At 34.1% G+C, this 17,872-nt stretch overlaps 1 protein-coding gene across 1 annotated transcript in view; it reads right to left on the reverse strand.

The window, feature by feature from the left end:
• Nucleotides 1-498: 498 nt before the first annotated feature.
• LOC110031826 (cell division cycle 5-like protein) overlaps nucleotides 499-17,872 on the reverse strand; it is a 33,444-nt gene continuing 16,070 nt past the window's right edge. Inside the window, exons 4-5 of the mRNA XM_020735236.1 lie at nucleotides 2,236-2,517; nucleotides 499-1,729 (exon numbers count right to left, since the gene is read on the reverse strand). Of these exons, the coding sequence (XP_020590895.1) occupies nucleotides 746-1,729; nucleotides 2,236-2,517 (1,266 nt within the window). The 3' untranslated portion in view covers nucleotides 499-745. The remainder of the gene's footprint in view (nucleotides 1,730-2,235; nucleotides 2,518-17,872) is intronic.

The following is a 17,872-nucleotide window of genomic DNA, read 5'->3' on the forward strand; positions in this document are numbered from 1 at the left end:
AGAACGACATTAGTGTTCTAAAATGACAACCAGCTAAAAAGCTACTCCAAGCAAACCCATCATATTTTTTCAAGCCGAATCATCAATCGTGATCAAACAACCAATAATCTGAAACCAAATGCAAAGCGGTTAATTCATAAATTGAATCAAATCAACCAAATGTCAGTACGCACCACTAAATATTAGTATTCAACTATTACTTCAACAACTTGGCTTAAAATCTTTTAACTGCATTTAAACTATAATAGCATTTTGCTAACGCGACAATTTTCATAAAATCTTTTGACTGCATTTGAACTATAATAGCATTTTGCTAACGCGACAATTTTCACCAAATATCAGCAGCACACAACTACATTTACTTCTGAACAAAACCTCCCGGTTCTAAACATCAAAAATGTACTTACTATCTCTTCCATATGGATACATTCCCTCTTCCCCCATTTTATGGCCACTTCGTTGAAGGAAATAAAATAATTAAGACAGCTAAACAAGCCATACAGCCTTCCACCCCTTTCAAAAGGGACAACATATATTGAAAAATATATGTTTATGTCGTCTTTAATATCATAAAATAAAGACAGAATAAATATCAAGATATATCAAGCCAGGCTTAATATACGACTTTTACTTAAAAAGGTCACCACTGCTTGGGCCAAAAGCTTAAATTCAATTCATGAACTCTGTTCCTCAATGGCAAACAAGAGTTAAACCAATCACAGCTCATTTCAGCACCAATCAATTTTTACTGCTCATCATTCATACTCATTGATATCTCACCTGTATCGGCAGCTGCCTCAACTAGAGCATCTGTATTATCCATTGAAGACGGATTTTCAACAAGATTTTGAGTATCAGCTTGGTGGAGACCAGAGGCCGGCACATCAATGTCTACCATTGCCGTGATGTTCTGCAACTGAATATCTTCTGCTGATTTTTCAAAAAAAGTGGGATGTTCTGCTGCATCCTCAGCTGCCATGGAGTCCTGAAGCTCACCATTCCGTACATAATTTTCATTCAAAGTAGGAATTACTACTGGTTCTTCACAGTCCACTCGAGTTTCATATACTGCAGCATGCTCGGATTGCAGGGTTACTTCTACACGGGTCTGGTTCATTGCATCGAATGCATTCTTATTTGCATTGGCTTCATCTACAACTGCATGGCTTCGAACAATATCTTCCACCTGGGACATGAGTTCTATAGCAGCAATTTCCTCAGCCACACGGTTACTTAGAGAAATTTCTTCCTCGACAGCTTTTCGTGCAGCCAGTTCCTCAGCGGCTTTTTGTGCAGCCATTTCCTCACCAAGCTTTCTTACAGCCATCTCCTCAGCGGCAACAATTTCCTCGGCACGTATTCTTGCAGCCATTTCCTCAGCGGCATGATTTCTAGCAGCAATTTCCTCAGCAAGCTTTCTCGCAGCCAATTCCTCCTCCACAGCACGCTTTCTAGCAGCCATTTCTGCTTCTGCTTGCAAAAGTGTTTTGTGCACTTGGAGCATCCTCTGAATTTTCTCTTCCTCGACAATGAGATCTCCGTAGCGATCCTGTAAAATGCGTTCAAGCTCTTTCTGCTTATTGACTTCCTCGATCAAATTATCAATCCTGTAGGAACCAGCATCTCGTTCCTGCTTCTGCAAGGCTTGGAAACATTCCAGCTCCGTAGCAGCTGTTCCCATTTGCTTGAATGTGGCTTCTATTTGTGACCACAATTTTCCACCCCTCATCTGTTCATCCACAGAACAGAGCAGAATACTAACTATTAACTATGACTGGCACAAAAGCAACAGGCATGAACCAAAAGAAGAAAATGAAGAACTCAAAGGGACCGTATTGAGACAGAGAGAGAGAGATAGCAGTCTTCTAACAAACAAAACATTCAACAAAATAAAACGATTGCCCACAGATTCTCTTATGGAACTGATCCTTCAAGGCCAGGACTACATGTTGCATAAAATATAGGTGCATTTACATACATACGACCCAATTCCTATGTATTTACATTTCTAAAATCCAAATTTCGCATTTTTACATTTATACCACCCAAATTTTTTATATCACATCAAAAATACCACCATTTTAACTTTTATAATAAAGTGAAATATACCTTTTCACGCATAAGTATGGTAATATGTAGGTAAAAATTGAAGTTTATGTGTTATATATGTAAATACATTGGAATTGAGTGGTATGTATGTAAATCTTCCTAAAATTATATCTTACACAATAGTACCTGATATCCATGCGTCAGAACTTTAATCTTCTGTTCGAGGCGGGTTGCTTTCTTTGCCTCGTCATCCATCTTCTTCTTGAGAATCTCGAATTCATTCTGTAGAACTACAAGCTTCTCATTGCTACCAGCAACGCTAGCCAAGCCATAAGCATTACGTGCAGGAAAGAACATTAAGTCTTCCTGGCATGCATCACGTGCTTTAACAAAATCATCAAATGACTCGTTTTCATGCCCCATAGCCACCCTAAGAAACTTCATCTCTTCCTTAATCAAAGAACCAGCCTACAAGGGAATAAAAATTGTTATTTCCATGCTAGTGAAGTTATCTTAATAGCAATATACAATTAACTTACTCGTTAAGCAAGTAAAAAAATATGTATTTTCCCCAATTATTACTTAAATTGTGAAGATACACTGAGGATAATAAATTGCCATGTTTTAGTCAAACTTTTTGCAAAAGATTGAAAATAAGTTGTAAGATATGCAAATTAGATCATTAAAGAGAGGCAATCCAATTGAACGCTGCAAATAACTCCAGAAAACAAAGCTATCCACATAATTTCAACATTATATAGCAGATTGACCAAGAGATTGATATAGTTGATACTTAACCGTTCAACAGCTTGATGGAGATTATTGATGGCGATGATTTTCATGTTACATTACTATCAAAATAACATCGTCTAGGTTTAGTGTGCATTTTTGTATCGTTAATCAAACATCATACAAGAAGAATCAAAGCTTCAAAATTTGGAACATTGGATTAAAATTTAGATCATAGTAAAACAAGGATGAGTTTTCTACTTTGAAACAAAATTTGAATAAGTTTGTATATGAATTTAAATTCACATTACGATAATTCTAATTAGTTATCTCCTATTTTAAATTTATGGATATGGTTTTCTCTTTTGAGGAAACTATATAGGACTACATTCAATTTTATCCCTTACTTAACTGCCTTCAAAAGATCTTCATTTCCAGCAATAAATTCAAGACAACCTCATCAAAAATATTTTCTATATTTTCTTGATCATCCTCTACAGCCATCGACCATCAATCAATTGGGAGAAGAAACCGTGTCTCCGGCCTGCCGTTGACTGCAATTCTGAAAGAGGAATACAGCAAGCTGCATTGCAGATTTGCAGTCCAGTGCTGAATATCTTCGAAGTATGGCATAAATATTGTTGTACGAATAGGAATATTATACTTGGCTACCAAGTGAAGCAAGACTCAGAAAACTGAGTTCGTTCGATGAATACGTAGAAAAAAAAGACAGGAAAAGGGGAAAAGTAGTCTGCAATATGAAATAACAATCAAGACAAATTTAATTGATTCATAGATTACTAGGGAACGTCGATAAAAATTCTTGGACTTTTTCAAATATGTTTTACTCTCCTATTGTGGACTTCCGTTATAAAGTTAAGAGCTCCAATACAAATTAAGATGTTATCAGAGTTCTAATCTTTGATGCATTCTATAAATAAAGAGCGGATATAAAAGTAAGAGAGAGATGCTTGTCATCTTAGAGTCGCATCAAAAAGAAAGAAAAAAAAGAGAGAGAAAAACATTAATCCATGGTTAACAACAATTCTACATCAAATCTAACCGTCCAAGTGACTAGAGTGACAGAGCATATAACCAACACAATGGAACGGATTATGATGCAAGCAACCATCCCTGTGAGTAATAGACCAAGTCAATTTTTTTTTCCGTCTTTGCGAGTGCGAACATAAATAGAGAGAATGAAGAAGAGTAGATGGCTCACTTATGTAGGAAGAGTGTGTATTTAAAGTAAAAGCTAAAGTAGAGGTTTCTAAATATGACAGGAACAATTGAAGCGAGAAATTGAACTATGCATTGATCAATTGGAAACTCACTTCACCCTTTATGGGTATATCTCCCATAAAAAGTTTGTCTTCACCAAATTGAATTAAACAATCATTCACTTGCACTGGAATGCTCAAATAAAAGGATACTCGGGGAATATTCAGGCAATTGATATACTGAGAGTTCTACTCAATAGGATAGGAAAAATTAACGAAAAAACATCACAATTTGAAGTAATGACAAAGATAGTTTGTCACCATAGAGTTCGGTGATAATGCTATTACATGAGAATAAATCTTGGGAGGAACAAATATCGACTAAATGCACCTCAAGAATTCATTTGTAAATTGCAAACGAGCATTGACAGTTTATCAATCATTAGTCCAAACCAGATTGATATGATGGCGAGGGCTATGCAGTATAAAAATTGGAAGAAGTAAGTAAAGATCCATGTACCGTCACTAAAAGGGTCTTCTTTCTCCAAAAAAAAGACCAATGATGGCCCTTCCTCCTACAAAGCCAATGCCTTCAATAAGTTCTATGACAATTACTAAATACCTGATTATACTTAAAAAAAATAAAGATTTGTTGTGATGGATTCAGAGAGCATCTCCATTTCATAGAGATGACAATGCAGAAAGAAATAGTAGTGAGGTCTTTACCCAATAAGCATGAGAAAAATTGTTCGCCTTAAGTATACAGGTTAAGCAATAGACGATGAATGCCATCATCGATACCAGTAACCATAGGGACCACATTTTTGTCAATTTAGTGTTCATGTTCGGGCGAAACATCAGAACCTATTAAAATCCCTATCATTTTAATTGACGATAAAAGACATTACCAAAGAAACAAATCAAACCAAATAGTTGGTTGAAAGAATCTTCTTAAAAATTAATTTTTAAACCGTTTTTAAAATTTTCGATAAACTTTATTAAGTATCAATTATCAAACAAAATTAAGTGATACACTAGAGAAATTGTACTAGTTTCCCTCATCTGGAAATCTAAAATTCACATGTTTATTATAAAGGGAGTTGTAAACTGGGATCAGATCATAAAAGGGGAGATTAATCTAACAGTACAAGTCAAAAAAGTTCATTAGATAAACCTACCATCATAACTTAGCATTCGATAATGAAGGATTAGAAGATTACTAAATTGATTCCAAACTGTACTTAATAATTCTCAGATCGCACAATTAAGAGAAAAAAGAATCTTGCTAAGAGAACATAGGCAAGAAAACATCATATAAGGAAGATTAAGGTCCCAAATGATGGATCGTTAGATTAAAATTCAAATAAAGTAAGATTAGGAAAAGTTGTAAATTTGTATAACTACTTCAGACAAAATTTGTATTTAAGCTTAAATCCATATTAAGATAAATTCTATTAAAATTCAAATAAAGTAAGATGAGGAAAAGTTGTAAATTTGTATAACTACATCAGACAAAATTTGTATTTAAGTTTAAATCCATATTAAGATAAATTCTATTATAGATATGTCCTACTTTGAAGTTAATAAGTTCATAATTTTTACGCAAAATTTTCTCTTTTGTGAAGCTTATTTATGATTTTTAAAGATCATATTTCCATCAATTATTGCCTATAAAATAGATTAATTTCCTTGAAACAAATTCAGCTCAATCTCTCTGAAAATTCATTCTATAGTTTCCACACAACTCTCTACAGCCATCAGCCACTCTCCAATCACTCTACACCCTGAAGTCAGCATAGCAGCCCGCCCGCCATGGTTATGCCACAGAGAGTCCAAGCTCCCACCAGTCCAGCTTCTGTGCAACAATCTTCAGAGCTGTAGTTTGCTGCCGCTTCGAGCTGAAGCTTCAAGGAGCTCACTGGACCCTGCAGCAAGAAGAATCTGCCGGCAAATTGCTGTTCACAGCAATGCCGGAGATGCAACCAGCAAGCTGTATTGCTGTGCAGTGCCAAATAACTCCAAAACAATGGAGACTTATTGCTATCCTGGCAAGCTGGAAGAGAATTCAACAATTGTACTTGATATCGGATTAAAAAGATATTAAAAAATTGAGTTGATTGGCTGAGCACACCCAAAAAAAGACCAAATCAGTCAGGAAAGCTCATCTACAGCATGAAAGATTATTAATTGATTAATAAATTATTAAAGACCCTAAGTAAAGTTCCTGAAAATCTTTCCAAATTCATATAATCTTCTACTCTGGACTTCATCATAACATTAAAAGGATGATTCGGATTATCATAACCCTTCAGAATCAATTTCTGAATGGCATCCTCATGTTTTGAAAAGTAGATTTTTTTTTAAAACAGGATATGTAATACAAGCCCCAGCAGTGGCTCAACCAAGTAAAGTAGCTTAAAAAAGTAAACTTGATTCTACTTTATCCGAAGCGCCACTAAGGAAGTACTAACATTGATAAGTTAGGCAAACAGCTCTACACTACACAAAGTAATTAGCACTATTAATGCAAAAATCAAGACTTAATAACAAGAAAAAAAAACTTTGCTTTAAAGTTTAAATCGCCACACTTATAATGCCAAAGCCCATAATTCTACCAAATTAGGGAATAATAGTTCCTGTTCCTAATCACCATGCATAATATCTATTAAATGTGCATATAAATTCAATAAACATGCACACCAAAGAATGGAAAAATACAGCAGCAATCAAATTCCTGGATCAATAGCAGAGGAAAAAGAGTTTAGGAATTCACAAATATCGACCATTAGAGAGCTAAATCTAACAGGAATTGTGTAACTACCAAGAATAAAAATAGGTGTTCATCAAATATGACTGCAAACTATTGCAAAGAAATGTGCATCTAGAAGCAGAGAGCTCGTAGGCAGAAGTACAGAATGGCCTACGAGGCAAATCAATCATTAGGTGTCATTATAAAGACAGCATAGCTATGCTATGCCAACGTAACGAGCCTTGTTGAAAATGAAAATGAATTCGAAATGTATGTAATTGGAAGAAATTGGAGATGCGTGATAAGACAGGCTAAAGTTAAAATGTAAACAAACCATGAATATATTGTTCTCCAATAAACAGCCAAAATTTGTTAAAAAATTTTACTTTTTCTCACTGTTACATGATTAAGTTTCAAGAACAGTCCTGTTTTTTATTAGGCTTACGCCATTTTTCACAATATCTTAAATTAAATTTAAAAATTATCCTTCTATTACTTGCTCTGTGCACACTACAAAAATATATCCTAAATTTTAGTAGCTTCAGGTACATTGTCATTCTTCTCAGCAAAGTTGATTTTATCGCTCCTATCATTCTAGCAATTCATGTAAAAGCTCACTTTATTGGTAGAACAGATAGAGAACAAATACATCATTGAACTTGAAAAATACAGTCTAATAGCACACAGCAAATAATATTTGTATGGAACAAAGGGATACAGCTATCAGCAAATTTTTTGTATCAAAAAATTTACGGTTAATACGAGAGCTTTTGATGATAAAACTGATCACAAATTTCACAGTTTCAACTTATTGCTTGCCAGATCTCATGCAAAAAACATAAAAATTCTTGTTGAGTCTAACGTACCAATTATCTCTTCATTTATTCTACTAATCAGCTTAATTGTATAAATGACAATTACCCATGGAGGATTGGTTGATAAAGTTCATATTTTTAGTTTTAACTCCTTCCCCATATCCTTAAAAGAAAATTTGCGGGTTTAACAATATCAACAGAAGAAATAAGCAAAAGGTGATAATTTACTTTGCTTGCACCCTATACTCTAGTGTGGGTATGAAGTATGAAGTATGAAGATTGAAGGGAATACAAATCTCAAAATCTACGGTCATCGAAAATGCAAAAAATTAGCATTAAAGTTTAACTTCTAATTTGATTCTAGTTTTTTTGATTCTATGATATTAAGGGCTTAGAATTAATCATAAGAGCTTCAAGTGTATTGGTGTCCTGATTTACTATAATGTTTAAAACTCCCTAGATTCTTTGTTTGCCTGGCTCTCCAACACATTGTAGATATGTGCAGGTTTACACCGCTGGAAACCCGAGCAAATAAATAATTGAGCAACGCTTGAGTTTAGTTGCATCATTTCATAAGCTTATATTTTGAATTCCTAATTTCACTTTTAGGTCATCTGTATACATATACCAATGACGATAATGTTGCCTATGAGATAGAATATGCTCTCTAATATTCTGATTTCCTGGAGTAATTCAGTTTAGTTGGTTTAATACAAGTCATGGATTTTTTCTTTCTTCGTTCAGTTGTTTGTTGATTTACAGGTCCTGCACCTCTCCCAATTCTGATTTCTAATGGTTCACATGTTTCAGATATTCCCAGTTCACCCATTCTGTTCGTCCGTGCTTATCTATGGAATCAGTTCGCCATTAATTTTTTAAGTGTGCTTATTATCTATGGAATCAGTTCGCCATTAATTTTTTAAGTGTGTTATCATCGACCATGTTTATCTTATCCACTAAACTAGCGGATATCTACCATGATTAATTTGTGAAGTTGTTGGCCTTCAACGTGACTTTAGAGCCTTAAATTTGACATTTTCTGTATGATATTTTCCCAAGGAAGATCCAAAGGCTGTGGACCGTTGGGAAAATTATCTGTCATAAATATAAAAATCAGAAGTATGTAAAGACTAGTTTTATACAGCAACAACAACAACAAAACCTTTATCCCACTAAGTAGGGTCGGCTACATGAATCCTTTTTCTGCATTGCTTCCTATTTAGTGTCATATTTTCATTAAATTCTAATAAATTAAGATCATTTTTCTACAATATGGCTTTGCCTTTCTTAACATAAGCCGAATCTAAAACATCTACTATTCTAATCAGATCATCAGATGGTCGACGTTTAATGTGACCGAACCATCTAAGACGACTCTCTCTAATTTTGTCCGCCACTGTAAGTACACAAACCCTATCACATATATATTCATTTCGCATTTTGTCTGTAAGTGTAAAGCCACTTATCCACCTAATCATTCTCATCGGCAACACTACATTCAGCGCCATGAAACACTGCAGGTCTCACCATCATCTTATTAAATTTTCCTTTCAGTCTAGGCGATACTTTTCTATCACAAAATAGGGCTGAAGCATTCCTCCACTTCAACCAACCAACTTGAATTCTACTAATGACATCCACATCAATATCACAATCACTTTGAACAATAGACCCAAGATATCGAAAGCGTTCACACCTTTGAATAATTTGATCACCCATAGTTACATTTCTATCGCTAGAGCTACTACTGCTAATACTAAAATTAAATTTAATGTATTCAATTTTAGTTCTACTCAAAGGAAGACCTTTAGACTCCAAGGTAGACCTTCATAATTCAAATTTTTTTCTGAGCATTTTCTCTAGTCTTATCCACGAGACAGATTTCATCAGCAAAAAGCATACACCAAGGTACATCCTCCTGTAAATGCCCAGTAAGACCATCCAGAACTAAAGCAAAAAGATATGAGTTTAAAGTTGATCCTAATGTAAACCAATAGAAAAAGGAAAATAATTTGTTCAATCATCATTCTATTAAAACACAAGTAACAGTTCTTGTATACATATCTTTAATGACTAGAATATAAGTCATATCAACACCTTTCTTCTCAAGAGATCCCCAAAGAATATCTCTTGGAACCTTATTGTAAGCTTTTTCTAAATCAATAAAAATCATATGTTCCTCCTTATTATCTCTGAACTTCTCCATTAAACCTCTCAGTAAATGTAAAGCTTCGATATTAGACCTGCCCGGCATAAATCTAAATTGATTATGAGAAATCTTTGTAATGACTAGTTTTATGCTTAATAAAATTTCTAGATTTCATCAAACTTATGTGTGTGATTCGATGTTGATTTTAGTGTTAGTGTGGCTACTTAATGTTGGATTCTGGTGTTGGTTTTGGTGTTGGTGCTGGTTACTTTATTCTCTTTTGCCTACTTAATTTGATATTGGATTCTCTAGTGTGATTAATATTATTCAAAACAATTACAACTGGATTTCAGAATGCAACATGAATCTTTATTGAATTGTAGTTTTAGCGCTTTAATTTCACACCGATGTTCTATATTGGGAATCATTGAATTATTATTTAGAGCAAATTCTATATTTTATTTTCACCCGTATCGAAGGAAAATCAGTGATTATTTTCTAAGTGGTGATCTTCAAATTGCCAATCCTCATCTTGATTGCTTGGATTTTATTCATTGCATCATTTAGTCGCATTAGTGACAAAAGAAAATCAGTAATTAGTTTCTAAGTGGTGATCTTCAAATTGCCAATGCTCATCTTGATTGCTTGAATTTTATTCATTGCATCATTTAGTCGCATTAGTGACCTGATCCTGCATTAAATTAGTATCAAAACATAAAATTTTGTCAAAATGTCAACTAAAAGTGCAGTAAAATATCATCAACAATCACTCGTTTTTTGTCCCTTTGATGATCTTGTTTATTGGTTTTGCTAAATTTCAACTAAAAGGGATGCTATTATAGCTTTTACAGAATCAATTATCTAAAAATTAAAAAGATAAAACAAATGAGTGAAGAGATAACATTAAATTAAGGATTAAATTAAATCTTTAAAAATAACGTAATTTTATCTGCATGAACCTGGAAATTGGTAATGACATAAATAAGATAAAATAGAAGAACCTACATTTGATGAGAGAATAGATGCAATGCTTTCCCTAATTGGATCAACCACGCGGATCTCTCTTTCAATGGCAAAATGTCAAGTGATGTCAGATGAGATTTGCAAACCAAAAACTAATCACACAAGCTAACATGTAGTTGTTAAAAAAGGATAAACAAAAAAACTGCATAAAAACATACATTACTTGGGCTGAAATAAAATAGTTTCTAAAAAATATTTGCATTTGTCCTCTCATAACTAATTACTTAATAATTTGAAATCATTAAATAAGGGAAAAAACTATAATTGATCACAGAATTAAATAGGAAAAATTATTACCAGAATTTGAAATCATTAAAAAACCTAAAATCACACTATCCAGATTTATGTTTGATTTGAGACTTGATATTGAACAGCAGATGACACAATATCACATACCAGCACTTGAGATGACACCAACGAATTTTTATAAAAATCATCAAACTGGTGAGTTGAAAACTTAAACTCATGAAACCAACTCAATTTGCAGTGCACCTTAAAACTCATATCTAATCATAATTATTTTATTATATTTTTAGTAAGCCTGTGTGAGTGAGATCATGAGTTCCAATTCGTGTCGAATTGACGCAAATCCAAGAACACTCATGTTTCTTATGTTGGGTTTGAGTCAAGTTCGGGTTAGTTGTGTCTGGTTCAAATTGAGTTTTTCTTCACATTTAAAAACATGTCCGAGTTTAGGTATTCTATTCAGCTCGTGTCATTTTCGGGACGTAGCGATACCTGACTTGATAAACTGAATTGACTCTCTATGGGTAGAAAAGCTTAGTAAAGAATTTATTACTTGGATCTAATCAAAGATATACTTACATAAATATTTTCGTTATTATATCATGATCATTATTTGGTGATTTGAAGTTATGAAATAAAACATTGAAATTTTAAATGATGATATGGCATAACTTAAGCTACTAATGTGTTACTGCAGTAGTGAAGATCATTGAATACACTTTTAAGGTTCTTCTTTAGTTTCGGGCTTAATGTGAAAAAGTAGAAACAATTCATCATGTTACATTGAACTTGCATACCAACTTGCATTAAATTTCTTTATGGTAAGAGAATCTATACATATATTAAAATTTTGTCTTATCATTAAATTACTCAAACTCAAATTATTACATCAAATACACATAAGGATGGTAACACAATCATTAACAAGCATGTAATTCTAAAAGCTCTACAGAAATAATATTTTAGATGTCATCAAATCGATCCTTATGCAAATGAATGACCCAGGATATATGTTGACGTTGAAGATGAGAATAATAAGAAAATCGATGATGGAATTGATATTTATGATGCTTAAAAAGAAATAAACTACTATGAAATTGCTTTTTTGGAATTTTATTTTCAAATTTTATTAAATGTATTATTATCTAACTTAAAAGCTAAATTGACTGGAAAATTATTCTATATTTAAAACTTATTTTTAAGAGGGATGATAAAGTCTGTTGTTATAGACATTAAAAGTTGCATCAGCATGATGAATACTTCGTATATTGATCTATTTTAAGAAATTATGGAAAAACAATAATTCTGAAGCCCAATAAACCTAATGATGTGTCTGCTTTATTTTAAAGAGAAAAAACAAAAAAACGCTAGTGATCTTAATGAACTGAGAGAAAAGGATATTCAAAGCGAATAAGTGATTTATGCTTTAGGTGTCCACTTGTTTGAAGAAATTTGGGGGATTTTTAAATACAATGTGGAGAAAATACATGCATTTTAGCACATTAGTTATTTAGTTAGATGCACATACTGTGGACAAAATTTGTAGGAACTCACTATTTGTAGTGGACAAAATTTTATCTTCTAGAAAGCACGTTAGTTATTTAGTTAGATGCATATACTGTGGACAAAATTTGTAGGAATTCACTATTTGTAGTGGACAAAATTTTATCTTCTAGATTAGCTTTAGGAACAAAATCCATCAAATTGTCTAGCAAAGTTATCGAGATGATTTTATAAGGAGGAATGGAAAGAGAAGAATCCTTGATAATTGCATTACGATATGATGGCAGGTAATATAATTTGATAAATGGACTAATATCAGAATTTTCTAGAATTTTCTGTATATTAGCTTTTGTTCTAATGTGCTGCATAGTTTTAAAATATACGTCTTTCTCACATTTAATTTCTTGAAAACTCTTATAAAATTGATTTCTGGATTGAGATGCACTATTATCTTGTCACCCAGTTTAAAACTTATGTACCATTCATTTAAATAAATAATATAATTGTATTTGTAATAATTAATAATTAATTTCTTATGAATATCATCATGCAAATAATGCATATATTGCGTAAACTGTTGTATAGATTCATTAGGCCTAACTTAATAGGAAGTTCAAAAAGAATTATGGACTTTTTTAATTGAAATCCTGTAATTATGTTCATTTATTCATGTATGTGACCTATTAATAAATGAATAATTGTATGTAAATTCCAGTATATATAATTGTATGTAAATTCCCGTATCTATAACATAAAATCCAATCAATTGCATGTTATTTAAATTGATATCTATATAGATGACCCTAACTATTATTGAATACCTCAATGTGTCCATTGATTTGTGGGTGATAAGGATTTGAAATTTTTGATCCATTTCCCACCATTTTTTATAAAATTATCTAAAAATAACTTGGGTTTTACTTTTTTGTAAAATACAATAATTTTAGGAAATCTATTGGGGTTTAGTCACTTCATTACAATATAATTTTGCTATTTGAAAAACATCGATAAATTATTACATTGAATAAAATTAGTTATTTTAAGTAGACATATCTACCACTATAAAGATTCTTTAAAGTTTTTGACAGTCCTAATACAAAAAATATGTTACATTTTTTGTGTGTTTGTATGGAATAGACAAAGTTATATAAAACTTATATAAAACTCAATATTCTTTTATCCCTTAGTTGTCTGATAAATTTCACAATGTGAAATCATATGTTAGTATGCTATTTAGGATTGATTAATAAGTAATGCAAAGACTTTATTTTTCTTTTAAGGAAAATTATTTTTAATCATTAAATTTTTTAAATATGGTATGTGTTAAAAATTTTATTAGGAAATAATTTATTTCTATTAGAGGTTATGAGGATTAAATTTATTTCCTAATATAATTTTATTTCATTTCCTATTTTAGACTTATTTTTTTGGATTAGATTTATTTCTTTTTCTATTTTAGGCTTTCCTATTTTTTATTGTTTCTTTTATCTTCAAATAATTAATATGAATTGGTTAATTAGATATATTAGTTGTTATATCTTTCCTTTCTTGTTATTTTCTTTTTATTGTCTTTCCTATTCTATATTCATGTAAGGGATTTTTATACCCCATTTTCGTATCAATAAATAAATTCCACATTATTTTGATTCAACATTGTATCAAAGCCTTCAAACAAACCCTAGAGTCACTTGTCACTGGAAACTTCCTATTCCCTTGTAGTGCTACAGGCCCGTCCTCAGCCTTCTCTTTTTTAGTTTTTGCGTCGGAAGCTTTCTCTCCCTGCAGGCCTGCTGCCAAATCCTTCCTGCAGCATCTCCCGCAACTGGAACTCCCTTTTGCAGCCTTTCCTAGCAGCCATAACTCCTGCTATTTCTGCATAGATGTTGGTCGTTCTTTGAGCTTCCGTGAACCCTCGAGGCTCCTGTTGACCTCATTTTTAGTGAGGTTTAGTCTTCCTCTTAGGGTTAGGATCTAGCCTTAGGGGTCTCCCTTTGACTATCTTAGAACCTTAGAAAACCCGCCTCGTTTTAGAAATCCAACCCACTTCTGTACCCTTTTGGAGTTTCGCGTGTGTGGTATCGACTTCTAGTACTTAGAAGAGTAAAACCAACATGAGGAAACCCAAAAGGGATCCCTATAGGACCTTCCTGAGCCTTAGGGTGGCCTTTTGCACAATTCGCACTCCCGCGCGCACAAACTTCGCAATTCGGAGAGTCAGTGCGTCCGATCGCCTCGATTCGCTTCGTCTGCACTGTTACCCGACGAAGGCTCGAATAAACCTTTTGAAATGATCGATTGCGGGTCGAAATTTTGTAAAACTTGAATTCTGACGTGTTTTTGACCCGATTATCGACGACGTCGTCCGAGCAACCCTGGATGACAAAACGGACTGCGTCGGTGCGTCCGGAACGTCAATTTTGCCCAGGAGGGACATTCATTTTGATATGGTTTCGTGCGGGGTCCGAATCGGCGAATTTTAAATGAAAAGTTAAAAGATTGAGTGAAAAAAAAAAGAAAATTTGTATCCCTAAATCCCTAACCAGTCTGCCTCTCCCCTCTTCCTCCCATTCGCGATTCCAACTGGTCCTCTTCCTCCCATTCGCGATTCCAGCCTGCTCCTAGGTTCCCCTCGTCGCGAAGCTTCGGTCCAAGGTCCCCTCCCCCGTGCTCAGGTAAGGCTTCCACCTACTCCCTGCCGCGCTCTGGCTTTCTGCTCGCCACTCCCACTCCCACTCCTGCGCCTTTTGTCGCTTCTTGCTCATCGCCTTCAAGCGTCGGCTCACCCGCAGGTAGGTTTGGGTAAGCTTTTCTCCTTTCCTCTGGCTATATAAACCCCATTTGGGGAGGTCTTTTGGGTTGGCCAAAAGTCTGGAGAGGGTGGAGGTGCTGCCAAAATTTAGTAGATTGGTCGGTATTCTTGATTGGTGACTCAATATTCTTGCGTGACTGTTTGTTTGGCTAGTGAGGCATCATTTTCTTGTTTGGTTGTTCGAGATTCTTGCTTTACTGCGCGATGCTCTTTTTGGTTTGCTCGACATCCCTGCTTGGCTTGCTTGATCTTCTCACCAACATTGTGGTCTTAAAATAAAAAAACAAATCGTTCAATAAGATTCTCTTAAATCTGAAGTGGATGCTCTCTTCCAATGTTCTTTACTCTATCAGTTTTTTTTTTAATTTTTTTTTATGCATGGAGACATTCTTTTAACTTCCAGTATTTGGATATGCAAGCCTGTGTTCCCTCAAAACGTGCTTTCTCTGGATAAACCATTTTTTTTAGAAAAGGTTCGAATGTAAACGTCTCTTTCACTGTTGAGCTTAAAGTTTATAATTTTTGTGTCTTTCGTAACTCTCTTCTGAAGGATCAGGTATGTATGTGAAATTTGAGTTTTGGGTGGTAGACGTGTTAATACATAGGAATTCAATGACCTGCGCATGTATATTCTTCCTTGATTTTCGGCCTCTGTTGCTACTATGTCGTATTTGCATCCATGAAAAGAACGCAACGATGGTTACATTGATATTGGACCGGGGTAATGCTTCCTTAATTTCACGCTATAGCTCTTTACTGTTGTGTACCCTATTGCTTTGTTCTTGTTTTTAGCAGAATTTTGCAAATCTGCTCTGTTCATGTGTCCACAAGTCTTGCTTGGCTGTAGTTTAATATTTTGTTTCATTCAATTTTGTATATGAATGCTAAAGTGCCCTAGATTCTTCTATATGATAGGGAGTCCAGCCGTGCAACACTTTTCTGAGGTTTTGGAATTAGAAGAATTACATACATACTATCAATTCTTATTCAGATATGTAACACCTCATTTTGCTGAGGACAGGTGTATGTACATACAATCGATTCCTTAGTATTTACATATCTAACACCCAAATCCAATATTGCATATGCATATATAATTAAACACTTACCTATTCTATACTTAAGATTTCAGATTTACATATATACCACTTAATTCCTTTATATTTACTATTTAATTTCTAAACTTCAATTCTTTACATGTGTATCACTCCATTTTTATATGAAAAGTGAACTTTATTCTGATTGGGTGTACTCTTGATGTGGAAAGTATGTGAATATTTAAAAATTGGGTTGGCATACTTGGTTCTTTTTGCAATGACTTGCTGCTACACTCAATTCCTTTTGAAATATTATTTTGAGAGCAAAGAAGGCATATTAAATTATTCTGATATTGGTAAAGTTTGCATCCGTTGAAGCTGCAGTCGTTCTGTTGCTTTGTTCAGCCTTTACCCGAGGAGTGGTTGGGAGATGGTTTTGCTGGCTTTGGTTCCTACTCCTACCCGTGAGACCCATTGAAATTTCTTGAGTTTAGTTTATCTCCTCTTGTTGAGTTTGAATCATTTGAATGATTATAGGGGAGGTGGCTTTGCTGGCTTTGGTTCCTACTCCTACCCGTGAGACCCATTGAAATTTCTTGAGTTTAGTTTATCTCCTCTTGTTGAGTTTGAATCATTTGAATGATTATAGGGGAGGTGGCTTTGCTGGCTTTGGTTCCTACTCCTACCCGTGAGACCCATTGAAATTTCTTGAGTTTAGTTTATCTCCTCTTGTTGAGTTTGAATCATTTGAATGATTATAGGGGAGGTGGCTTTGCTGGCTTTGGTTCCTACTCCTACCCGTGAGACCCATTGAAATTTCTTGAGTTTAGTTTATCTCCTCTTGTTGAGTTTGAATCATTTGAATGATTATAGGGGAGGTGGCTTTGCTGGCTTTGGTTCCTACTCCTACCCGTGAGACCCATTGAAATTTCTTGAGTTTAGTTTATCTCCTCTTGTTGAGTTTGAATCATTTGAATGATTATAGGGGAGGTGGCTTTGCTGGCTAATTTTATGTTTATTAGGAAAGGCCTTGGACCATACTTTTCCAGGTCTTTTCGATACGAGTTTTGAGAACTGATCCAATCTCATTTTTGGTGTTTTAGATGGATCAGTCTCTTCTCTCTCACCCCATTTTTGTTCTTTTCTTTCCTTGCTTCTTGGTTTGTTTTTCGATGCTTATGCCCGATGCATAAGTGTCCACCTATAGCCTTTTGCTACACGTGAAACCATCAAGCAAGATCGCAAGTAGTCGTTTTGGGGCGTACGGTGGTGATGATAAAGGCACACCGAAGATAGAGCAGAAAGATGTCATATCCTATAATATCAAGATCCAGACATTTGATGAAAAATATGATAACGGTATCCTTCACCGGCATAAGTCTAGCGGGAGTTGGCTCGAACCTCCTCAGGTTGTTGGCAGTCCCACGCCCGACAATGTAATCGACTCGTGGACAACGAAAATTTCTAAAAAAAAATATAAGTTTTGACAAACCCTTTTCAAGCAAAAACATACTTTTCTACGAAACAAAAATTGATAACTCTT

This window comes from Phalaenopsis equestris, unplaced genomic scaffold (genome assembly GCF_001263595.1).
Source record: "Phalaenopsis equestris unplaced genomic scaffold, ASM126359v1 Scaffold000847, whole genome shotgun sequence".
NCBI lineage: Eukaryota > Viridiplantae > Streptophyta > Magnoliopsida > Asparagales > Orchidaceae > Phalaenopsis > Phalaenopsis equestris.